General features: G+C 43.5%; 1 protein-coding gene and 1 long non-coding RNA gene across 10 annotated transcripts in view; one reads left to right on the top strand and one right to left on the bottom strand.

Annotated features, from left to right (window-relative positions):
• The window catches only part of LOC129529084 (uncharacterized), a 56,927-nt gene extending 43,523 nt beyond the window's left edge, over window positions 1–13,404 (bottom strand). For 2 of the 9 annotated variants that reach the window (XR_010132215.1, XR_010132218.1), the window contains exons 1-4: window positions 13,241–13,319; window positions 4,600–4,728; window positions 3,262–3,383; window positions 2,604–2,702 (exon numbers count right to left, since the gene is read on the bottom strand). This is a non-coding gene — a long non-coding RNA (uncharacterized lncRNA). Of the gene's footprint in view, window positions 1–2,603; window positions 3,054–3,261; window positions 3,384–4,599; window positions 4,729–13,240 lie in introns of all 9 variants that reach the window. The other 7 variants (XR_010132217.1, XR_010132220.1, XR_010132216.1 and 4 more) reach the window with 5 other exon arrangements.
• NANP (N-acetylneuraminic acid phosphatase) lies at window positions 13,031–23,857 on the top strand. The gene is made up of 2 exons (XM_004061933.4): window positions 13,031–13,593; window positions 20,852–23,857. Exons 1-2 carry the CDS (start codon window positions 13,156–13,158, stop codon window positions 21,506–21,508), a joined length of 1,095 nt encoding a protein of 364 aa, XP_004061981.3. The 5' UTR covers window positions 13,031–13,155; the 3' UTR covers window positions 21,509–23,857.
• The last annotated feature ends 1,982 nt before the right edge of the window (window positions 23,858–25,839 follow it).

Here is a 25,839-nt window from a genome sequence, read left to right as displayed (position 1 = left end):
TTTCTTTTGAGCTATTGACAGCTTTTAACAATTAAGTATACTCCTATGAACAAAATCTGGAACATATTTGTTTCTCTCTATCTGATTTCTCCATAATTTGGGAGCTATTTGTGAGTATTCTTAACTTGTGGCAATATAGTTATTGCATAAGCAGAGTAAGAATCTGTTTTCATTTGTAACAGGACACAATTTGAGAATATGGTTATTTTACCAAGGCTTTGACTGGAATGGTGTGCTTTCCTTTAAGGAATCAAACTTGACTTACAGAGCCAATAAAAGCTCCTTGAGAAAACTGGCCCACATCTAATCTACACAGTTCCTGTACAGGGCTCCTGACCTGTAGTAAGTAGAGACTGTCATTTTCTGACAGGCCCAGGGCCCCAAGTTATCTGAAAGCCTCAAGAGGAGAATTCAGACAATTCATGAGTATTTGATGATACAAATCCATGGCTGTGCTTGGCTTTAAAAAGTCTTATCTGAGATTCCTTCTATGAAACAAAGTTCCATCAAAGCCAATTTTAAAAGCCTATTGAAAAAAATCATTTTTCTTGCTGCACTTTATACAAATAAGCTGGTCAAGTATACTAAGCCAAATTGGTCCTATCATGACTTGTCTTTAGTAAAAATGGGAAACTAGAGAGAGAAAAATTATGTTTCAAAAACTATAGTACACCTGTTCTTAGAGTCTAGTCTTGCCTGTTCTTCAATTTTTATCATTTTCAACAGTTTGAACTGAATTCTAATTTTTCCTGGTTACTGGTCTCCAAAATAATGTTTTCAATACTTTTCTTCTTTCTTTTCCTTTTTTTAGTTTCCTAATTTGAAATCACTGAAAACTAAGATGTGATTTCTTAAAGCCCTGCAAACTGAATCTGGACAACTTAAACATCAGAAGAAAGTAACAGCAACCTATTTACTTACATAAGCCACTTTCATTCCTGCCTACTGATGTATGGACTTCAGAGTCCTTGGCCTATATTGATTTTCCAGGATTGTTCTTTTGTTTGTTGTTGTTTTTCTCCCTTTTTCTCCTTATTTTCTCTTCATAGAACATGAGAATTCTAACCTGCTAAAAATTGCTTTCTTAACTCAGGACCTACACATCTAGGAATAAACCATCCTAGCCATGAATGATCCGAGAAAACCTGAGACCAGAAACTTGCTTTCTTCTAAAATGCTTTCTTCAAAAGATTTTAAAAAAAGAAAAGGGGGAAAATGTGAAAGGAAAATAAATCTTAGAGCCCAAAAATTACTAAACTAAAGGGAAAAGTCAAGCTGAAAACTGCTTAGGGCAAGCCTGCCTCCCATTCGATTCGAAGTCATCCATCCCTCACTGAGATAAATGCTTATCTGATTACCTCCTTTGGAAAGGCTAATCAGAAACTCAAAAAAAAATGCAACCATTTGCCTCTCACCTACCTGTGACCTGAAAGCATCCTCTGTGCTTGAGTGGTCCCATCTTTCCTGATGGAACCAATGTATATCTTACGTATATTGATTAATGTCTTATGTCTCCCTAAAATGTATAAAACCGGCCAGATGTGGTGGCTCATGCCTGTAATCCCAGCACTTTGGGAGGCCGAGGAGGGTGGATCACGAGGTCAGGAGTTCAAGACCAGCCTGGTAAAGATGGTGAAACCCTGTCTCTACTAAAAATACAAAAATTAGCCGGGCGAGTGGTGGGCGCCTGTAATCCAAGCTACTCAGGAGGCTGAGGCAGAGAAGTGCTTGAACCTGGGAGGCGGAGGTTGCGGTGAACCAAGATTGCACCACTGTACTCCAGCCTGGGCAACAGAGTAAAACTCTATCTCAAAACAAAACAAAACAAAACAAAAAAAACAAGCTGTGCCCCAACCACCTTGGGCACATGTCATCAGGACCTCCTGAGGCTGTATCACAGGCACAGATTTTCAACCTTTGCAAAATAAACTTTCTGAATTCACTGAGACCTGTCTCAGATTTTTGAGGTTGACACATGAAATCAGACATACTAGCAGAAAAAAACAGAGCCCAGAACTAAATCAATACATTTATGGTCAATTGATTTTTGACAAAAGTGCCAAAGGGGAAAGGGCGGTCTCTTCAATACATATTGCTGAGAAAACTGAATAACCACATACAGTAGAATGAAATCAGAACTTTGTCTCACACCATATTCAAAAATCAACTTAAAATGCATTACAAACTTAAATGTAAGACCTGAAACTAAAAAACTACTAAAAGAAAACTTAGGGGAAATGCTCCATGATATTGGCAAGGATTTTTTGGATATGACCCCAAAAGCACAGGTTACAAAAATATATAAATGGAATTAAATCAAACTAAATAGCTTCTGCACAGGAAAAAAAAAATCAACAGAGTGAAGAGACAACCAAAGGAATGGAAGAAAATATTTGTAAACCACATATCTGATAAGAGGTTAACATCCAAAGTATATAAGAAACTCAGGCCAGGTGTGGTGGCTCATGCCTGTAAACCTAGCACTTTGGAAGGCTGAGGTGGGTGGATCACCTGAGGTCAGGAGTTCCAGACCAGCCTGGCTAGCATGGTGAAACCCCGTCTTTACTAAAAATACAAAAATTAGCAGGCAAGGTGGCACACACCTGTAGTCCCAGCTATTTGGGAGGCTGAGGTAGCAGAATCACTTGAACCCTGGAGGTGGAGGTTCTCAGTGAGGTGAGATCATGCCACTGCACTCCAGCCTGGGTGAAAGAGAAAAAAAAAAAGAATATGACAAATAGAAGTTTCAGTATGGGAAAGACATATACTTTCTTATACTTCTGTCATTGTCTGCTGCATGATTTCTTCAGATATTTTGGAGGACAGGGAAAGCAGGATTCTGCAATTCTGAATAATGGAAACTGTGGCTAAGTATATAAAGCCCAGGTAGCGGTTATCGGGTATTCTGATAATACTTTGACAACCTTGTTGGTCAGCTGGTATTAATTTGAGTGTGTTCTAGTTTAGTTATTATTCATTTGGTGTCTTCTTATTTTCACTTCTGACTTCAACAAATGCCTGGAAACTTATTCTGTATTTGGCACAGGTCTATGCTGTGGGAGAATAATAAATATATTAGTGCTCTCAAAAACTTGCAATAAATGGGCCAGGTGCAGTGGCTCATGCCTGTAATCCCAGCACTTTGGGAGGCCAAGGCAGGCAGATAACTTGAGGTCAGGAGTTTGAGACCAGCCTGGCCAACATGGTGAAACCCCATCTCTACTAAAAATACAAAAATTAGCCAGGCGTGGTGGCAGGCACCTGTAATCTCAGCTACCCTTGAGGCTGAGGCAGGAGAATCACTTGAGCCTGGGAAGTGGAAGATGCAGTGGACCAAGATGGTGCCAACACACTCCAGCTTGGGCAACAGAGCCAGACTCCATCTAAAAGAAAAGAAAAAAAACCAGCAATAAATACAGGATGACAGATGCAGGCTGGTAATTTGGGGATACTGTTGAGAACTAAAGAAATAAAGTGCCTGGGATCATGGGATGTAAAAAAAATACTTCATGGAGAAAGTGGGCCTCAAGAATGGCTGTGACTAGACCAGTAATTAAGGAAGCAGGGGCCTCCACATTTTATCCTCCTGCACTCACTCTTCGGTAATAAGGGGACAGAAAAGGAGGGATATGAAAGGAAGTCTTTTTTCATCCTACTTCTAGGGAAACTGCCCCAAGAAAACTTTGGTTGGCAGCTTCTATAAATCATTGTGAATCTTGTGATCCCCAACATGCAGAAGAAACTCCTCTGTTTACATTTAGGTCTCATAGTATTCCATCCTGCAGATATGCCAAATTTTATTTTGTGGTTCCTGAAGCACCCAAGGGTGGTTTCCACCCTTTTGAACATACAGTGCTGCAGGAAATGCTCTAGTATCTGCATCCTGTAAAAGTTGTGGAAGTATTTCCAAGGGTAAATTCCTAGCAGTGGGAATGATTGTTCAAGGGACAGATTATGCCAAATTATTCTCAAAGGAGGCTGCACCAATTTACGTTCCCTCCACCAGTACATAAGGGCCTGTTTTCCTACACGGTCACCAGCTCTGACTGTCAAATGTTAAACTTTTGCTTATCCCATATATGTAGGTGGTATCTTCTTATAGTTTGGATTTGCATTTCTTAAAATGTGAGTATGACTGACCACCTTTCCGGGATTAATTGGCTGTATTTACTTTTCTATCCTCTGGCCAAGCTAAGTGTTAAGAATCCAGGGAAGATACAATTTTGAGTCATCAGCATATACATACAGATGGTATTTAAAGTCATAAAAGTGAATGAGATCACCAAAGAAGTGAGTATAATTAAGCAGCCCTGGGGCACTCCAATATCAGAAAGTCAGGGAAATGGGAGGAACCAGAAAAGAGACTAGGAAGAGTAGTCAGTGAGCTGGGAAGAAAATGAAGAAAGTGTGGTGTCCCAAAAGCCAAGTAAAGAAAGTTTATCAGCTGGGCACAGTGGCTTACACCTGTAATCCCAGCACTTTGGGAGGCCAAGATGGGTGGATCACTAGAGGTCAGGAGTTCGAGACCAGCCTGGGAAACATAGTGAAACCCCATCTCTACTAAAAATACAAAAATTAGCTGGGCATGATGGTGCTCACCTGTAACTGCAGCTTCTTAGGAGGGTGAGGCAGGAAAATTGCTTGGACCCAGGAGGTGGAGGTTGCAGTGAACCAGGACTGTGCCACTGCACTGCAGTCTGGGCAACAGACAACAGAGTGAGGCTCCATCTCAAAAAGAAAAACAGAAAGAGAAAAAAAAAGCTTATCAAGGAGAAAGCAGTGACTGGCTAGTTCAAATGCTACTGATAGGACAAATAAGAAGAGGCCAGGAAATGGCGATTGAAGAGCAAGGTGAAGGTCATTGGTGGCCTGACAAGAGTAGTTTCGGTGGAGTAGTGTCAGTGAAATGCTAAGTGGAGTGGATTCAAAGGGTGGGAGAACTTTGAAGATGCAAAACCAAGGAGGAAGGAATTGCTGAAAGATGTCCTTCAGTAAGGGTGGGATCCAGCAAACAACAGAAACGGCTGGCGGTAGCTGGGTAGATGTGGGAGCCTAAGATTCTCTTTTGGTTGCTTCTGTGTCATCCCTATAAACCTGACAATGCCCTAATCTGAGAAAACTTTAAACCAGAAGGCACACTTGCTCTTGAGGCCGTTCAGTTGTAATAAACTTGCACAGGCGAGGTAGTTGGGAAGGGCCAGGGGAACTTCCCCTAAGGTAGGAGACGACAGGCTCAATGCTGGGCATCAGCATCCTCACAACAATGGTGCCATTCTGCAGATGGAAGAATGCAGGAGAAACATGATTACAGTTCCATTTCCATTCATTCCTAGATCAAGTCTCACAGTCACAAATCTTTTCTTTTTTTTTTTTTTTTTTTTTGAGGCAGAGTCTTATTGTCGCCAAGGCTAAAAGTGCAGAGGCAGGACCATAGCTCACTGTAGCCTCAACCTCCTGAGCTCAAGCTATTCTCCCACCTCAGCCTCCCGAGTAGATGGGACCACAGGCACACACCACTACACCCAGCTAATTTTCAAATTTTTTGTAGATATGGGGTCTCACCATGTTGCCCAGCCTGGTCTCAAACTCCTGGCCTAAAGCAATCTGACTGCCTCAGCCTCCCAAAGTGCTGAGGTTATAGGCATGAGCCACTGAGAACAGTGAGTTACCAATCTTCTATTCAAACCTTGTTTCCTGCAAATTTGAAGATGTCCTCTAACTACCAGTGTTAATCTATCAAAATGGCAGTTTAAGTACTGTGCTTAGCAAACAGGTCCATCTGTAATGAGTCTGTACATCTCACCTCCTTAAAATGCTACAGGAAGACTCACTCATCCACAAATGTTAGACTAAATCCATAAAAACCCTAGAAGAAAACCTAGGCAATACCATTCAGGACACAGGCGTGGGCAAGGACTTCATGACTAAAACACCTAAAGCAATGGCAACAAAAGCCAAAATAGACAAACGGGATCTAATTAAACTAAAGAGCTTCTGCACAGCAAAAGAAACTACCATCAGAGTAAACAGGTAACCTACAGAATGGGAGAAAATTTTTGCAATCTACCCATCTGACAAAGGGCTAATATGCAGAATCTACAAAGAACTTAAACAAATTTACAAGAAAAAATCAAACAACCCCATCAAAAATTGGGCAAAGGATATGAACAGACACTTCTCAAAATAGGACATTTTTATGCAGCCAATAGACACATGAAAAAATGCTCATCATCACTGGTCATCAGAGAAATGCAAATCAAAACCACAATGAGATACCATCTTATGCCAGTTAGAATGGCAATCATTAAAAAGTCAGGAAACAACAGATGCTGGAGAGGATGTGGAGAAATAGGAACGCTTTTACACTGTTGGTGGGAGTGTAAATTAGTTCAACCATTGTGGAAGACAGTGTGGTGATTCCTCAAGGATCTAGGACTAGAAATACCATTTGACCCAGTGATCCCATTACTGGGTACTATATACTCAAAGGATTATAAATCATGCTAGTATAAATACACATGCACATGTATGTTTATTGTGGCACTGTTCACAATAGCAAAGATTTGGAACCAACCCAAATGTTCATCAATGATAGACTGGATTAAGAAAATTGGTACATATACACCATGGAATACTATGCAGCCATAAAAAAGGATGAGTTCATGTCCTTTGCAGGGACATGGATAAAGCTGGAAACCATCATTCTCAGCAAACTATCACAAGGACAGAAAACCAAATACTTCATGTTCTCACTCATAGGTGGGAATTGAACAAAGAGAACACCTGGACACAGGGCGGGGAACATCACACACCGGGGCCTGTTGCAGGTGGGGGCCTGGGGGAGGGATAGCATTAGGATAAATACCTACTGTAAATAACAAGTTAATAGGTGCAGCAAACCAACATGACACATATATACCTACGTAACAAACCTGCACGTTGTGCACATGTACCCTAGAACTTAAAGTATAATTTTAAAAAAAAGAAAAAAGAAAAGAAAACAGAGGGGCTCCGTTACAGGCTTCAAACAGAGAGAAAGCCAGAGCCACCTACAGCCGAGTCAACGTGGGGATTCCTGCAATGCCTCGGCCAACTGAAGGGCAGAGCATGAAACACACAGTCATTTGATGGTAATTATCTTGAAAAGATCAGACCAGTGATATTTCTGCAAGGAGAACAATTCTACCACAATTCCTTCCATCTATTAGTCACCATCTCACAATTATTTTGCCTTTTCTAATCAGCAGCTAGGCATTTGAAGCCCTTTCTTGAACACATTTATCATCTCCAATATTATGTGGACAGAATCAATTTTATTTACCCATGCTAAGCCTACCACAGTCTCCTTTGTAATTAGAGAAGTATGCATGAGGGAAAGGATTTGTTGTTGATAAATCAGGTCCAATGTTCCCATCCTTGGCGTGTCTGGTGTGTTTATAACATGCCCTCCGCGGCTGGTGGCAGGTGGACTCAGGGTGCCCAACAATGTTCTTCCCTAAATCAAAGTTCATCATGATTTTTCCTATCTAAGTTGCTTCAGGAATTGTCCCAGCTGTCCCCAGCCTGTCCAAGGAGTTCCCTGCTAGAGATTGTTCCCAGTTCACTAGAGCTGAACCTGAAATTGATTTTGCCTAACTCTAGTAAGATCTGCAGACAAGGAAGAAACCAGGAAATGGTGGCCAAAGAAAGACACCGTGGCACCTCAAAAGTGACAAAACATTGAGAAGCAATGCCCCTCGTAATTCTCCATCTCTGTCCAAATGGGCACTTCCTGGGGAACCACGAACGCACTTCTCATCAGCAGAAGGGTATCTTAGGAAGGACATTCACTGCCCATTCCTCACCCAACCCTTGGTGGTTCCAGGCTTCACCTGAATGGGTGTCTCTCCTTCTCCTGATGGCAAATTCAAGGGCTCTGAAGAGCTAATACGTTTCCAGGTCAGGAATGACCCAAGATATAACTCAGTCTGTGTTATAACTCCCCTTTTTCTAACCCTTTTAACTTCCCAGTACAGAGCAGACAGCTGTGCTCAGGAACCGTGTCTCCAGCAGCAGTTTTCCCCCTTTTCCTGTTAAAGTCCTACCTGACAGCCTACCCCATGGAGAAGCCTCATAGGAATTAAGATATTCCAGATATTCTTAGGAAAATGAAATATTGAAGAATGGCTTCCTGAGCCGATAATGGTGGTATATTTGAAAAACAGACCAGAGTGCGATCTTTAAAAGCCTGAAGTCATAAAAGGTATTATGAAAGGATGGATGGGGAACCTCTACAAGCAGAATTCATTGATGTCACTGTAAACGATGAATGCTGTCACTCTTTTTTATATATAACAAAAAGATATGCTGCTGCATCCAGACCTCATTGTAGAAGCTGTCAGACTCACTGAAATGGCATTGCATAAGCTATTTATGATGATATGAGGGAAAATATAAGGTTAAGAGATCTTTATCTGCTATCTATGGAAATGTGCTTCCACACAAAGGCGGTACATGAAATAACCTTCCGGATAACCCATGACATTGGGGGCACTGTAAAGTGAGATTAACTAGCAGAGACAAATCTGCACTCAAATTATGTTTGTGCTCAACCCTGATGCCTTGGCCTCATGAACACACAGTTGTTTTTCTAGCTTTCTCTATGTAAAATCCCACTCCGAATTTTACAGCACTCGTTGGTGTGACAGATTCACAAGTGAACCAACAAAAAATTCATGCTCCACCTTCCAGAAGATAGAGGTGCTGCTGGGAACAGCTGCCCAGCCACAGATGACATCTCCCAGCCACCTTTGTCTTTGTCATGGCCAAACCATAGGCTACAAGCAGAGGGGAAGTGGTCATTTCCAGGCCAGGGTTTTTCAAAATCAGGTGTGCTTCCCCGATGATCTCTCCAGGTTTCCAGTGCCCAGGGATAGAAGATTCCCAGGTTCTAGGGGATGGTGAAGCTATGACAAGAAAAACCCTGGGCCTTGCGTCACCCCATGGAGAAATGACACTACCAACCCAGGACCAATCCACACTGCACTTTATATAAATGAGAAGTCAACTTCTATTTCACTGCCCAGCCAACTAAAATTTGCAGTTTGTTACAACAATTAGTGTTATCTTTATTAGTTGATATGGCTTGGCTCTGTGTCCCCACTCAAATTTCATGTCGAATTGTAATCACCAGTGTTGGAGGAGAGGCCTGGTGGGAGATGATTGAATCATGGGGGCAGATGTCCCCCCTTGCTGTTCTTGAGATAAGAGTTCTCATAAGATCTGGTTGACTGAAAGTGTGTAGCACCTCCCCACCTCCTCTCTCCTGCCAGCCATGTGAAGATGTGCTTGCTTTCTCTTCACCTTCCACCCTGACTGTAAGTTTCCTGAGGCCTCCCCAAAAGCAGAAGCCTATATAGGCCAAAGAACCATAAGCCAATTAAGCCTCTTTTCTTTGTAAATTAAAAAAAAAAAAAAAAAAATTAGCCAAGCATGCTGCCACATGGTAGTGGGAGGACCACTTGAGCCCAGGAGACAGAGGTTGCAGTGAGCCAAGATTGTGCCACTGCCCTCCAGCCTGGGCAACAGAGCAAGACCCTGTCTCGAATAATATTAATTTAAAAAAAAAGCTGGCTGGGTACAGTGGCTCATGCCTGTAATCCCAGCACTTTGGGAGGCCGAGGCAGGCGGATCAACTGAGGTCAGGAGTTCGAGACCAGCCTGGCCAACATGGCAAAACCCCATCTCTACTAAAAATACAAAAATTAGCCAGGCATGGTGGCATGCACCTTTAATCCCAGCTACTAGGGAGACTTGGGCAGGAGAACTGCTTGAAGCTGGGAACTGAGATCACGCCACTGCACTCCAGTCTGGGCAACAGAGTGAGACTCTGTCTCAATCAATCAATCAACCAAGGTGTCAGCCAGGCACGGTAGCTCATACCTGTAATCCCAGCACTTTGGGAGGCCGAGGTGGGTGGATCACCTGAGGTCAGGAGTTTGAGACCAGCCTGGCCAACAGAGTGAAACCCCGTCTCTATTGAAAATGCAAAATTAGCCAGGCATGGTGGTGCATGCCTGTAGTCCCAGCTACTTGGGAGGTTGAGGCAGGAGAATTGCCTGAACCCAGGAGGTGGAGGTTGCAGTGAGCTGAGATTACACCATTGCACTCCAGCCTGGGCGACGAGAGTGAAACTCCATCTCAAAAAAACAGTTAATAATAAAATAATAAAGCTGTCAGGTTTTACTGCATCTAGCCATTATTCAAGTAGCAAAGTTGCAAGGAGCCGAAGACCCATGGGACATGACCAACTCAGAATTCCACTGGAGGCTATATGATCAAACAGCAAACTGTTTATCATGAATGCAGGATGTGGGCAAATTCACATTGCCCTGCCGCCAAAAGGTCTGCTGAAGGACATCACTCCCTGGTGCCAGGCTCCTTAAAGTTATCTATTGAGAAATCTAGCGCCTATTGTCCAAAGGATGCAGTCTCGCAAGCCTGCTGTGAACCAAATGGCCGACTATTACCCAACAATCACCCCCCCCCCTTCTCGCTATCTCTTTTGCCTAATAAATACGGAGGGCTGTGTAAAGCTCAGGCCCCTTGTCCACTAGAGGCAAGGTGCCCCCTGACCCCTTCTTCCAAATATACTTTTATCTCGTCTCTCATTCCCGTGTTCCCCCCCTTTGTTCAGTCCCCCTAGGTCCGTGCTAGTTACATAGTGGCACCTGGACAGGGACTGATAGCTGTAGTATATCTTCTGTCCTTTTTCCTATCTATAGGAGGAGGCGGCTTAGGTAAGACCTCTGTTTCCTCTTTGTTATTTTGGCCCAGTGATATTGGAGCTGAGGGAAGAGGAGGTGATAAGGCAGGTGACGTTTTCTTCTCCTTCCTCTTTTTAGGATCTTCTTTGTGTAACTGAGCCAGGGCTGCTCAAATTAAAGCCCATAACATTAAAGATTTTACTGGGACATGATACCTTTGTGCCTGATGTTGTTTAAGGTTTCTCCCCACTTGTTCCCAGAGTTCTATGTCTAGCATTCCTTCCTCTGGGAACCATGGGCTTTGTACTCCATTATTGACCACACTAGTTTTTAATTCCTTCAACAACTTAAATTCCTGTAGCGTGTGTTCATGAATTACCTACTATGGATTATTTGGATCAGGCCTTATGGAAACAGGAAAAGCGCAAGGTCCTAAGGGCTCTCCAGCTATGACAGCAGAGCGTAAAATTCTTTGTGTTGGGGTTTCTATTTCTACTACCGAAGGAGACAGTGCCGATGTTTCTGCAATTGGAGGAGGCGGTATAGGCCAATTTTAATCCTCCCTCTCCTGTTTTTTATTTTCAATTGGTGCTATGTGTGGGACAACAGATTCAGATTTTTATGAACAGCAACAGAATAGGGTGCTCTACACAAAGTTGGACAGGTCATGGAATGCCATTAGACGACTTGTCACAAAAGGAATCTATCAAACAACACATCCCCTTAAAAGGATTATACAGACTGCTATGCCTCATCTAACCTTCGATTTTTGCCTAAATCAGCAAACAACAAACTCTGCATGCACGTCAGAAAAAAAAAAAAGCTGCTCCAATCCTATAAGCTTCCTGTGCCTATAGTTTTATGCTAAATTGATTCTGACATTTCAGGCAATTAAAAGTAACTTCAGTTAATTCACCATAATTTTGGCTGATTGCTAATCTAAATGTCCACAATTGATAGGCTAGCCCTATACGTCAACGAGGTAAGCACAGAAAGGAGTCATGGTTTTGAGGAATGCCTGTGGGTTTATTCTCCACCGTAGCAATGAGATGTCAACTGTGATTGTGCTCCATAAAATATAGAAACTGTAGGTAGTCTAACGCTGCAGAAGAAACTCCTATTAATATAAAGATAAACCAATTAATCTAACCTACTGAACATCAGTGGTCTGTTAAGGAGTTCCACCAGCGAGGTGAGACACTGGCAATTTTTTTCTCTAAAGAGCTAAATAATGAATATTTTAGGATTTCCAGCCACGTGGTCTCACAATTACTCAACTCTGTCTGCTTCTGTATGGCAAAAGCAGCCACAGACGATACAGAAATGAATGTGTGCGCTGTGTTCTAATGCAACTATGGGCACTAAAATTTCTTGATTTTCATGTGTAACAAAACACTGTTATTTTGATTTTTTAAATCCATTTACAAATGTAAAAATCACCCTTAGCCAGGTGCGGTGGCTCACGCCTGTAATCCCAGCTCTTTGGGAGGCCAAGACGGGTGAATCACGAAGTCAGGAGTTCGAGAACCAGCCTGGCCAACATGGTGAAACTCCGTCTCTACTAAAAATACAAAAATTAGCCGGGGGGTGGTGGCGTGCGCCTGTAATCCCAGCTACTCAGGAGGCTGAAGCCGGAGAATTGCTTGAACCCGGGAGGCGGAGGTTGCAGTGAGCCAAGATCGCGCCACTACACTCCAGCCTGGGTGACAGAGCAAGACTCCATCTCGAAAATAAAAATAAAAATAAATTAAAAAATAAAAAAACCACTTAGCTCACTAGCTAAACAAAATCAGGTAATTGGCCTGTACCTGACAGTCAATTTCTGGTCACTAATGATGACCACATATCCAAATTACAGTAAAGGTACCCAAGAGAGACAAAGATTAGAGATTAGTGTTACGATCCCCGTTCTGCCCGCACTAGGAGACAAGAGTTGCTACAGCCCTTCCGCGGGTTTAAAAGGCGGTCGACGTCCCTCAACCTCCTGCTATGCCTGAAAACAACCGAGTAAAAGGCATCCAAAGACCTGAGAACGCAAGGTTTCAGGAAAACAATCAGGAAGGGCAAAACATGGGGCAGCCACTACACAGCCCCTCCGTCTTAGGGCACAGGTACTAAACGGGTTGTAAGAGACCCAAGTCACATCCCTCAGAAACGCGCTGGCGCGGGCCCAGGCAGACAGGGATTCCACCCCGGCGAAGGCCGCAAATGGCGCGAGGCGGGAAGGCGCAGGCTCCACCTTCCCCCGTCCCCAGATCACCTACAGTGACCTCCGCGCACAGGCAGGCTAGGACCGCGGGCGCTCAAGGCAGACATCAGGCCCGCCGACGTCTCCGCGCCGCCCGCCCGGCCACCCGGAGAGCCCGCTGCCCAGCGCCTGGCAGCGCGGACAACCTCTCTCGGGGAAGTGATGACGGTCCCTCGCGCCGGAGGGCCCAGGGAGGAAAGAGATAAGCAGAAAGACACCAGGGAAGAGCACCACGCTTCGGACCAACCCCAGCCACAGCCACTGAGAAGTCACCGCACCCGGCGGCGCCGACACACGTTTCCAGGGCTCTTGAGAGACCATACCCTGGGAGTCTCGCGGGATCTCACTTTTCTCGGCGGCGCAGGGAATGAGACAGATCGCGGGAATTCCACCCGCGCCGGGAGATGGTCTGGTGACTTCGCGGCTCCTCCCACGTCTCGCTGGGCAGCCCGCCTTGCGCATGCGCAGGCGGCGGTGGCAAGGCTACGGTTCGCGCGAGCGGCCGGCGCTATGGGGCTGAGCCGCGTGCGGGCGGTTTTCTTTGACTTGGACAACACTCTCATCGACACGGCAGGGGCGAGCAGGAGAGGCATGTTGGAGGTAACGTCCCCACCCGCGGCGCTCCTCTGGGCGGGGTCAGTGCGCCCCGCCCCGTCCTGCGCGCTCACCTCCCCTTGACCCCACTTCCACCCCGGCGCCGCGGGCCGCTCTTGCTGGTTGAAACCTGTGGAGCGTGCGGGTGCGGAGGTGGCTGGAGGCGCGCGGGCCCTGCGGGTCTGCTTTCCCTGGCCTGGCGGCCGCTCGTCACCCAATCTCGAGCCCTGGAGCGGCTGCTCGCAGGTGCCTTGGCGCTCGGGACGCGGAAGGGCTCCGTGACGGCTGCCACGGTGGCGGAGGTGCCCGTGGGCGCGGGAGGCGACAGCAAAGCCGCGAGACCAGGCGCTGGTCCCGCCCCCGGTCAGACTGTCGGTGTGGAGCTCGACAGAGGGTCGTGTCCCCCATGCGACTTTCGGGGGTGCTGGGAGGAGACATGGTAGAGTTAGCCCCAGTGTTGACCCAAGAAGGGACACGGCTGTCAGTACCGAGCCTGGACTTAAGCCCTGCTTTAGAGAATTGTCCCCGCAGAACTCCTTCTGGCCTCCCTGGCGGGGTGGTGGTCACCTTGGCTTTCTGACACGTGACACAGCAAAAGCCCGTGCTGCGAGGGCATGCCCTTCCTGAGGCGCTCCTCCGCGACACTGCCCCTCTACACGCGCGGAGGCGCTTTCAGACCTTCCCGTGTTCCAGCCCCAGTCCACCCCGGCTTCCCTTTCTCTACCTTCAGCTTCAAGGGGAAAGGGAAGGATTTATCAGATGTGGAAAACCCACTTTCAAAAGCTAATTCATCCAAACCTGAGCGCCCCGTCCTCTTCATGCTTCATCAGTTAGTTTTTGTGTCCCTGGATCTTCCACTACCTCATCCGTTTTCTTTTTAGCTGCATTCCACTCCTGCCGCATATTCATGTTTGCCCTATGGTTTTAAAAAAGCTGTAAAAAGGGTGCATCCCTTTGGGCTATTCTTCCTGCTGTAGATGTTGCCTGTCTCTCTTGACAGCCATGTTTTCCCGGAGAAATCTATACCCGTTATCTCCTTGTCTCTACCTCCTATTTATTACTAAATCCATCGTAATGTCGCTTTATCTTCACCGCTAGACTGAAATAGACTTGCTGGGTCACTAGGCAGTCCCAAAATGCCGGAATCAGTAGACATTTTTAAAGTCTGTCTTCATGACTTTACTGAAGCATTCCACACTTTTAACTTGTTGGCCTCCACCTCAGGGGTGCCACCCTGTGCCATATTGCCTCCAGTATCTCTCGTTGCAGATGTTACATATTTACCTGTGTGTTATTAGTAAGCTGAGTCGTGTGCATTTCAATTAAATTATTGCTTTAGGCCAATTCTTGCTGTAGGCCCAGAGTTTGGGCTTTAAAATCAGACATTTGAATATGAATCACAGCTCTCCCAAAACCTAGCTGAAAGTGCCTCAAGGAATTAACCACTCGGAGCCTTATATCTTCATAAAATGTGAATTATATTAGTCCTCAATAACCCTGTAATACTTGGGAAGCCCATGGGTGCAGTGTCCACTCAGCGAATTATAGCACCTTCCACCCTCGTACGCTGTCTGTCCACCACTGCACATACCCCGTGCATGTCTCAGTTACAGCTGAACTCATCTCTCACCTAGACTGTTGCTGTGGGCTTGTCTCCGGGTTTACCACATCCAGTGTGTCCTCCACATTCTTGCCACAGCAATATTTTTAAAACAAAGACTAAATCGTATGCCTCCCTGGTCTTTACACCCTTATAGTAGTGCTGTATTTTGTTCAGATATTTCTTAATGCATCTGTCAAAGGATAGTTCAATTAATTTTGCAACTCAGGTGCCTACTACTAAATAGTGAGCTTCTTGGGAGGGAACAAGCTGTCTTAATTATCCTCGTTTGACACATGGCAAATGTTGAATAAATGCTGAATGGATGGATACAAATTTTTACTTCGAGACTTGGTTCTATTACTGCCTCCTTTATAATTATAAATCATTGTAAATAATTTATGAATGGGCCGGGCGCGGTGGCTCACGCCTGTAATCCCAGCACTTTGGGAGACCGAGATGGGCGGATCACGAGGTCAGCAGATGGAGACCATCCTGGCTAACACGGTGAAACCCCGTCTCTACTAAAAATACAAAAATTAGCCGGGTGTGTTGGCGGGCGCCTGTAGTCCCAGCTACTCGGGAGGCTGAGCCAGGAGAATGGCGTGAACCCGGGAGGCGGAGCTTGCAGTGAGCCAAGATCGCGCCACTGCACTCCAGCCTGGGCGACAGAGCGAGACTCCGTCTCAAAAAATAATAATAATAATAATTTATGAATGGAGGAAGAGGGAAAGGTCCAGCCATTTATGGCCTTAGGCTTGGGGAGAAGAGGTCATATACTGACTGTATGTATCAACTTTAATTTTTTCTAATCACCTAGGGAAGTTATTTTTTTCCTCCCTCTTTAGACCTGTTTTTCATGGTAATTACTCAAGAGGAACTTTTCTACAGAAGCCTGGAGTTTCTCAGTGAACAAAGCAGAAGAGATTTCTGCATTTGTGAATTTACTTCTTAGTGGGTATAGCAGTGAACCTAGTAAATATTTACAGGTGTGATAGAAAAAGCAGAGAGGGTAACAAATCAACATTTTAAATAGACTGGTCAGATTTGGCCTCATCGAGTAGGTGATGTTTGTGCACAGACTTGAAATAAAAATAACAGAAGCGCTGCTTGAATTGCTAGGCTGAGTGCAGGCCTCATTTTGTGAGCGTGTTTTAAAATTGTTAATAGTTTTATTCGGAATTCATCCCCTTCTGTCGTGCTGGATCCCTATTGATTTCAGTAGGGATAGCACCATGTTCAAGAGGCTGAAGATGAGACCCGGAGCCAGCAAATGAGAAACGGTTTTTGAGGGAACTTATATACAAGACGGTCCATTGGCGGCGGGCTGGACAGAACTGCAGCCACTTGTAAAAAGAATGCAGTTTATATAGCATTTTCACTTAGCACCCTCCCTGCAGCAACCTCCTCCTGGCTACCTTCATTTAATGGAAAAAAAAAAAAAAGGGCCTCTATCCCCTCTGCAACCTGAGTTCCGCAGGATGGGATGGGCCATGGTTCAGATCCTCCTCATAAATAAGGAATGAATCTCTGGATCGGACACTCCTGGACTCCTTATCTTGGAACCCGAATACACATTCCTCATAGACCACAGGGTCATTCTAAGGGTGTGCGTAAGTTAGTGCTGTCAGGCGCACCTGCTATACGCTTCATATCCAAATGATTAGTATTCAGAATACATTTTTCTTAAAGTGTTGTAAAGTATTAGATGGTTCCAAACTAAGCCCTCAAAAAGTCTTTTAAAATCAGTTAGCTAAACTAAAGTATTGATGATACTAACTTTAGTTCTGGGTCTAGGGAGCGGACAGAAGAATAGAGTTTCCTTTTTCATATACGTTCAGAGAGAGCCTTAAAATAGAGTTTTGAAGTGGGTGAAGTTTGAGTTCATATTGGTCTACTAACTGATAGCCCTTCTGTCAGAGCAGGGCCCCTTTCTTCAGGCCAGCGAGCACCTTGTGGGCTTTTTATACCAAAATCTTTTTCAGCCCTGCCTTACCAGTCTCACACACAGTATCATCACGCCTCCAAGTTAGAGAGCTTTTTCCTTCACCTCCAATTCAATCAATACTCCCATTTTCAGTGCAGGTGTTAGGAGAGTTTGTAATAACGCATACTAATTCAGGGTAGGTGTTAATTTCTGTTTGAACTAATAAATGAATGCTGATAAACTTTTTTCCTAAAGATGTTAATATTGTTAAAATGCTGCTTATTGTCCCACACCAACCTGTAATTAGTTGCTGTATGACAAAATGAGGAAGTTAATTGAAGGGATAGAATAGGAAGAGATTTTGAAACTTGGGTGTGGCATACCATGCCTTTATAAACATCTCCCTTTTAAGGTGAGCAAATCCTGCTTTTTCAGAGCCCCAAGAATGTGCTTAATGAAGTGCCAGTTGAAGTAACAGGAAATTGGGTCTGTATTGGGAGCCAGTAGGAAATTGGGTCTGTATAGGAGCTGATTATGAGCCAGCCCGTATCTGAGCTCAAGCTCTGTGGAGTCCTAGCACTGCTGTAGGGTTGCTGAAACTTTGGAGCTCCTGTCAATCATAGCTTAAGAGTCCTTCAATTGATGTTGCTAGCAAAGATGGTGAGATAAACATGGAGATTGAGAAAGCTTTATTTGTTCATAGAGATTTATAAAGCAAAAATTTACAGCATTTTGCCTTTACCTAAAATTCCTAGGGCTGGTATATTTTTCTTGGGCAGATAAGATTTTTCTTAATGATTACATTTTCTTTTCTTTTTTCTTTAAATTTTTTTTTCTCATATGGCCAAGTCTTCTGATACATTTTCTGATTAGCACAAATACCTCAAAAAATATTTTCCTTTCAGCCAGGCACGGTGGCTCACACCTGTAATTCCCAGCACTTTGGAAGGCCAAGGCAGGAGGATTGCTTGAGGCTAGGAGTTAAAGACAATCCTGGGCAATATGGCAAGACCCCTGTCTCTACAAAAAAAAATTTATTAGCTGGGTATGGTGGTGTGCAGTTGTAGTTCTAGCTATTCGGGGGACTGAAGGGAGATGAGCCCAGGAGTTTGAGGCCACAGTGAACTATAATCATTCCTCTACTGCACTCCATCCAGCCTGAGTAACAGAGCAAGATCCTGTTTGGGGAAAGAAAAAAAAAAGACCCTTTTCCTTTGTTGTGATTCTTTTACTCTGAGGGAAGAAAAACACATGCGTTCCTCTCTCAGTAGGTGAGTTGAGTTTTTGGTGTGAGTAGCATACTGCTTATTCCCTAGTCCCATTACAACAGATATATTTTAACTGTAGCTGGGTGCATTTCAAAGAGCCAGCATTGCCTGGCATGTTTGACTTTCTTCAGGTGCTCACCTGAACACAGGATTTCCAGTGCAGACAGTTCTTGAGGCGATCCCAGGATACACGTTAAGGGGTCAGGGAGACAAGAAGGGGAAGGAGTCCAATAGGGGTTAGAGCAGCTTAATGAGCAGGTTACTGCTGTGAGCAGCTGGAGATTTCTGGGGGACAGTACACAGAACAGGGTTCAGTTGTGCTCCCCAAGGGGCAAGGAAGCTGTGATATTTATTCGCCAGTTTCTACCCTACATTTGTTGAGGGCTGCTCCCAGGGCAATACTTTTTAGCCCCATCCTGTGTGTATAGATACCCTTGTGTGTGGCCAAGTAAAGCCCACAAGCAGAGAGGCCCATACTTGGAGAGGGAAGCCACTGGCGAGTGAATATAGTGTGTGCCAAGGGGATTTAGGCAGCACCTGCTATAACATGGGGTTCAAGGCCCTTCAAAAACTATCTGTGAACAGGTTCCCCAGTTGCATCTCTTGGCATCTTCCCTCACATGCCTCCATTTGGGCTCAACTCAGCTTCTTGCTTTTTCCACAAAATTTTAAACTCTTGGCCTTTGTTCATGCTGTTCCTCTGTCTGGAATGATTTTCTTCTCTTCCCATACCCGCTTTTTCTGCTTGTTTACTCCTTGGTCTCAATGTGACTTCCTCTGCCAGCTACCCTGTGGAATGACTTCCATATTATTCCCACAGCTTGTTCAAACTACTGTCATGGCATCTCCCCCACCCCCCAGCCCATGATTTGTAGTGGTTGTATATTATATTCCCCACCAGATAATGCCTCAACGACAAAGGCCAGTCTCTAGTGCTTAACACATAGTGCAAAGGCAAGCATGTGGGCTTTGGAAGTAAGCAGGTATGGATGCAGATCCCAGATGGGTGAGTTATTGACAGTTCTGCACTTCCCTGCCTAATTTGGAACATGGAACTGTCTTGCAGGATTGTAGAAAAGTTTAGAAATAATCTATGTAAGTATGTAGTACAATGCTTGCCACATTACGGTTTAGGAAAAGTTACAAGACAGGCCAAATGGATTAGTGTTATAGAAGCCACATAAAGAGCCTTGGGAACACGGGAAGAGGGAGTATTTAACTCAAAAGTACAGAATTGGGGCCGGGCGCAGTGGCTCATGCCTGTAATCCCAGCACTTTGGCAGGCAGAGGCAGGAAGATCACTTGGGGTCAAGAGTTCGAGGCTAGCCTGGCCAACATGGTAAAACCCCGCCTCTACTAAAAATACAAAAATTAGCCAGGCATGGTGGCGGACACCTATAGTCTCAGCTACGCGGGAGGCTGAAGCAGGAGAATCACTTGAACCCAGGAGGCAGAGGTTGCAGTAAGCTGAGATTGCACCACTGCACTCCAGCCTGGGCGACTGAGTGAGACTCTGTATCCAGAAACAAAAAAGTACAGAATTGGGCCAGGCACAGTGGCTCACGCCTGTAATCCTAGTAATTTGGAGGCCGAGGCAGGCAAATCACTTGAGGTCAGGAGTTCGAGACCAGCCTGGCCAACATTGTGAAACCCTGTCTCTGCTAAAAATATAAAAATTAACCAGGCGTCGTGGTGGGCGCCTGTAATCCCAGCTACTCGGGAGGCTAAAGCAGGAGAATCTCTTGAGCCTGGGCGGTGGAGGTTGCGGTGAGCCGAGCTGGTGCCATTGCACTTCTGAGCTACAGAATGAGACTGTGTCTCAAAAAAAATAAAAGTGTAGAATTGGATCCCATTATAGGTGATAGTCAATTTAGGTCTTCAAAATGTGAAATGGATGTAGATGAGAAAAGATTAGATGAACTAAGTGTTATTTTTTTCTGATGATAGTCTAAATAGTGGTTGTCAGAAATTTTAAATGTTTTACCAAAAATAAGTACAACGAGTTTTTGTTTTTGTTTTGTTTTGTTTTTAAGATGGGGTCTCGATATGTTGCTCATGCTGGTCCTGAACTCCTAAACTCAAGTGATCCTGCCACCTTGGCCTTCCAAAGTGCTGGGATTACCGGCATGAGCCACCATGCCCGGCCCAAAAAGCACAAGTTTTATTTTCATATCTTCATGACCAGAATGAAAGATGTTGGACTCTAAACTACCAAACAAAGGATTGTTACTAGCTATATATGAAGAAGTTGGTTTTAAAAAATGAGTGAGTTCTAGAGCAGTTGGGAGAGCCTCACTTTGTTGTCTCTAAAAATAAGGCCAATTCCCACCAGAAACGGTGTAGTTAATAGCTGCTTTAAAGCAGAGGAGTGGAGTTGGAATCTGTCAGCCACTTGTAGGATCACAGCTTCCTAGGGCATGACTACTAAAGACATGCAATGTGTTAATGGAGTTATTTTCCATTATTTAGGTGATAAAACTCTTACAATCAAAATACCATTATAAAGAAGAGGCTGAAATCATCTGTGATAAAGTTCAAGTTAAACTCAGCAAGGAATGTTTTCATCCTTACAATACATGCATTACTGATTTAAGGACTTCACACTGGGAAGAAGCAATCCAGGAAACAAAAGGTGGTGCAGCCAATAGAAAATTGGCTGAAGAATGTTATTTCCTTTGGAAATCTACACGTTTACAGCATATGACACTAGCAGAAGACGTCAAAGCCATGCTTACTGAACTTCGAAAGGAGGTCCGCCTACTTCTATTAACGAATGGGGACAGACAGACGCAGAGGGAAAAGATTGAGGCTTGTGCCTGTCAGTCCTATTTTGACGCTGTTGTTGTAGGTGGAGAGCAGAGAGAGGAGAAACCAGCACCGTCCATATTTTATTACTGCTGCAATCTTCTCGGAGTACAACCTGGGGACTGTGTGATGGTCGGTGACACATTAGAAACCGACATCCAAGGAGGCCTCAATGCAGGATTGAAAGCAACAGTCTGGATCAATAAAAATGGAATAGTGCCACTGAAGTCCTCCCCAGTTCCGCATTACATGGTTTCTTCTGTGCTAGAGTTACCTGCTCTCTTACAAAGTATAGACTGCAAAGTCAGTATGTCCACTTAAAGCACATGAAAGGGCATGATTATGAATGTTAGAGTCAATTTGCTGAGTATGAAATAAGAAAAGTTAGGGCACTCCACTTACGATAATCCAGCTCTAAGAATAATTTTACTTATGATTTAATGGTCAATATTTTGAAGGTCTTCCCAACCCTATTGCTTCTAAGTTGTAACAACCAACCATTGAGTGGTACTTATATCTGAAAATTCAGATTGCATGAATTCAGGTCAGTAGTATAGCCCAGAAAATTTGAGGAAATATATTATTTGTTAGTCTGTATCTGGAGCTTTTTAAAATTATGTTATTAATCTTTTAGTATCTTGGCTGCATAATGCCAAGCAGGATTGCTTTACACATGGATGCACAAATGTAAGGTTTATCTTCTGGCTTAAAAATAGATATTTTTAAAAAATAGATTTTCTAAAACACAGATTTATCAAAGCAAGTGAATCTGGTTAATACGAAATAAGTGCTAAGTCACATGCAAATCAAGGTATTATATAGTGAAATTATTTTGCATATTTTGAAAACATAAACCATAGTTTTTGCCTACTTTGGATGTATACTTTCTTTTATGAACCTGATTTTTCTGTGTGACATTTTTTTTTTTTTCAGAGGGCAGGGAGCAATTTTTCTATGGCATGTGACAGATTCCTCCAGTTAGAAAAAGCTGTTAAAATCAACACGTGGTGCTCCTTTACCATGACATTTTCTCACCTGTGCACAGTGAGCCGGTAGCTTCCTTTTAGTCTTCACCTCTCAAGGAAATGTTTTTACTGTCTTTTCCCAGACACACAGTGGGGTTGAGGGAGCTAGGCTGTTTTGCTAGAGATAATTGCAAGGCATGTGGCACTAAAAGTCATTTTTCTTCTGTGGATCCATAAGAGGAACATTTCCTCAGTGTAGCCTAACCATGCAGCCCCCAATCTGTTCCTTTTTTTTTTGAAATGGGATCTTTGTCGCCCAGGTTGGAGTGCCGTGGCACCATCTCGGCTCACTGCAACCTCTGCCTCCTGAGCTCAAGTGATCCTCCCAACTCAGCCTCCCAAGGGTGTGTGTGACTACAAGCACACACTACCACGCCCGGCTAATGTGTTTTTTTGTAGAGATGGGATTTTGCCATGTTGCCCAGGCTGGTCTCGAATTCCTGGACTCAAGTGATCCTCCCACCTCAGCCTCCTAAAGTCCTAGGATTATAGGCATGAGCCACCGTGCCTGGCCCCCTCATATGATAGAAAATTAGATTTTGCTATGAGCCATTTCCCGAGGGCCAATTTAATACTCATGTGACTCTTCTTAGAGTTACCATCTGCCTTCAATTTCCTCTGTTTTTCACATTCTTGGAAATATATCATTGTTTTGCAAATTTCTATATCTAATTCAGGGTTTACCAGGAGCTTAATAATTAATGGCTACATAGCAAGGCATCGTCTTGGAACCGGAGGATTTTCTCTAGACTATTAGGCTAGACAGTCTCATGATTATACTAACCAAACCTGGAGTAAAGTGGTTGAAAAAAAAGAAAGTATAAAGGGGCTTATTAAAGTGGTTAATAAATATGATTTAGGTTGGTTTTTGATATGTTTTTCTTCCAACTGTTATATAAGAAACTACTAATGTAAAATAGTAGGCTATATGTTGGGATGTGTATAGCTATGTCTTCAAGACTAATACTCAGAGAATCAAATTGTAGATTGTACCTATCTGTGAGCCTATTTCTTTAGCCAGTTTTCTGTCTACTGCCAAGAAACAGGATTCTCTGCCTCATGCAAATGCCCTTTCATGTTTACTTTTCGCTCTAGATTTTTAAAAATGTGATTGTGCCCTTCACTGTCCCAAAGTGCTGTTGCTATAACAGTGAACATTTGTGAACAGAGGATGTTTGTAGTTTCAAATGCAGTACCCATATGACCTTGATCATATTTTAGCTGTTTAAAAATTAAGTTGGAGGATTTTGGCAGAAGTAGTCATGTGCATGATTGCTCTGATAGATTGGTTGGCGTGTGCTGCAGGGGGCTTGTCCTTTTAACTCTCCCACAGGATGGATGTAGGCAGTGTCACATTCATTATGCTGAGAGTGAAGGTTCATCACTCCTGTATCATGGTAGCAAATCTCAACAGGATAGCTTCTAGGATGTTAAGTGAGCAGTTCTCCAGCAGAAATGATGTAGAAGGAAAAAATTGAATAATTAAATTTCCTTGTCTTCACGGTTTGTATTCTACAGAGTACAGTAATGTATTACATTCCATTTGCACCCTTCCTTAGGGAAGAACTTTGTGGTTATCTACCTTCTGAGTGGAATGTTACAGAAAATATTTTAAAATATTGGAATAAACCTATGATTTTATTAATGTTTTTTGCTTTAGAATAATATTCCTTAAAATTATGAGTGATGTTTTGTCATCTTTATTTTTTTTCAAAGTTTCCCTATAGTGGCCTTCTCACACAAAGCCAGAGGCCCTCCCTAACACTGCTTACAGAGGTGGGCCTAGAACAGACATGATTGGACACTGCACCTGGAATACCAGCACCTGGTGGGGATGTTTGGTTCCATGTGCACCTCTGCATACAAGGCACGAACATCTCAGATCTGGGAGTGCCCAGGACCCAGTGGATGCTCAGTATTGTAGGAAAGCAGGTCTTTACCAAAGTTCTTGGTTTATTGCTTTCAAACTTCTTTGCAACCTTCAATAAGAAACATTTTCTATCATAACCTCTTTAACACATTTATAGTGTTAGATAACACTGTAAATATATATAAATATAAATATAACACATTTATATAAAAATATATAAATAAATATAAATATAACATTTATATTTACAGTATAACATTAATATGTGTATGGAATCCAGTTTTATGTGTTTAATTTTCATAAAACATTCTTGTTACATATGATGATATTTTTCATTCCATTCTTTTTTGAATTAGGGAATATATTCATTGTTGAACAAGTACTACTTGTAGTACACAAGTCAAAAAAATAAAAGGGTGAATGGTGAAAAGTCATTCTCCTCATCTCTTTGCTAGGGGCCCACAACCCACTTGCCCTAAAGGCCACTACTGTTTAGTTTTTGTTTTATTTTTAAAAATAGAGACAAGGTCTCACTATGTTGCCCAGGCTAGTCTCAAACTCGCGAGCTCAAGCAGTCCACCTGCCTCAGCCTCCAAAAGTGCTAGGGTTACAGGCATGAGCCATGTCACCCAGCCAAGGCCATTGCTGTTATCAGCTTCATGTATACCTGCATATAGAAGTGTACAAGACTATATAGAATCAATTGAATTCAGGCAGATTTTTAATTTCTGTATTTCAGTTTAGGAAACAGCGTTCTTGCTCAGATAATCTAAGAGTCATGCAGCTTGTTAGTTTAAGCCATTTGTGTTAGGAACATAATACCTTCATGGTCTCAGCCATGTGCGAGATCTCTGTAGTTCCATTGACTTTCACATACCACCACCCTGGTGATTCCCTTTGCCTCTTATGTTAAATTTCCTATTTTCTGTGTCCTGTGTGTTCCTATTTTGACTTATTCCCTCTTTTTGGTGGCATGCATCCTTGCGTAGTTTCCCTGTAAACGTGTGTAGGAGGTAAAAGTTTTGAGATCTGAAATGTCTGAAAATATCTTTATTCTCTTCTCCCATCGATAGTTTTAATAGTGTGTATTTTGATAACATTTTTACTTGAAATTTTGAAGGCATTGGTCTGTGGTCTAGCAGCCATTTGTATGTGACCACTTTCTTTCTCTCTTGTAACTCTTAGAACCTTATTTTCCTCCAGTGGTCCATGATCACATGCCTTGGAGAGGGTGTTTCCATCCTCTGTGCTTGGCACGCTGAACCCTTTCAATCAAAATCATATTTTCTTGGTCCTGGGGAATTTAATGACTTCATTGATAATTGCCTCCCTTCGTTTATTTTCTGATTTCTCTTTATGATTTCTGATTTTTTTTGGTTTCTCTTATCCCTGTTATTCAGATGTTAGAACTCCTTTACTGACCTTCCACTTTATCTTTTCACTCCCATTTTTCCATCTCTGTTACTCTGTTTCTTCAACTTTACCTTCCAATCCTTCTATGATTTTTTCCCTCTACTATCATACCTTTTAAAGATTTCCAAGAGCTTGATTTTTTTTTTTTTTTGACGGGGTCTTAACTCGGTCACCCAGTGAGGAGTGCGGTAGCACAGTCATGGCTCACTGCAGCCTTTAATTCCTGGGCTCAAGTGATTCTCCCACCTCAGCCTCCAGAGTAGCTGAGACTACAGGCACATGCTATGATACCCAGCTAATTTTTTTGTATTTTTTGTAGAGACGGGGTTTCACCATGTTGTCCA

Source organism: Gorilla gorilla, chromosome 21, assembly GCF_029281585.2.
Source record: "Gorilla gorilla gorilla isolate KB3781 chromosome 21, NHGRI_mGorGor1-v2.1_pri, whole genome shotgun sequence".
Taxonomy (NCBI): domain Eukaryota; kingdom Metazoa; phylum Chordata; class Mammalia; order Primates; family Hominidae; genus Gorilla; species Gorilla gorilla.
The sequence above is the reverse complement of the archived record's forward strand: the minus strand, read 5'-3'. Positions and strand labels throughout refer to the sequence as shown.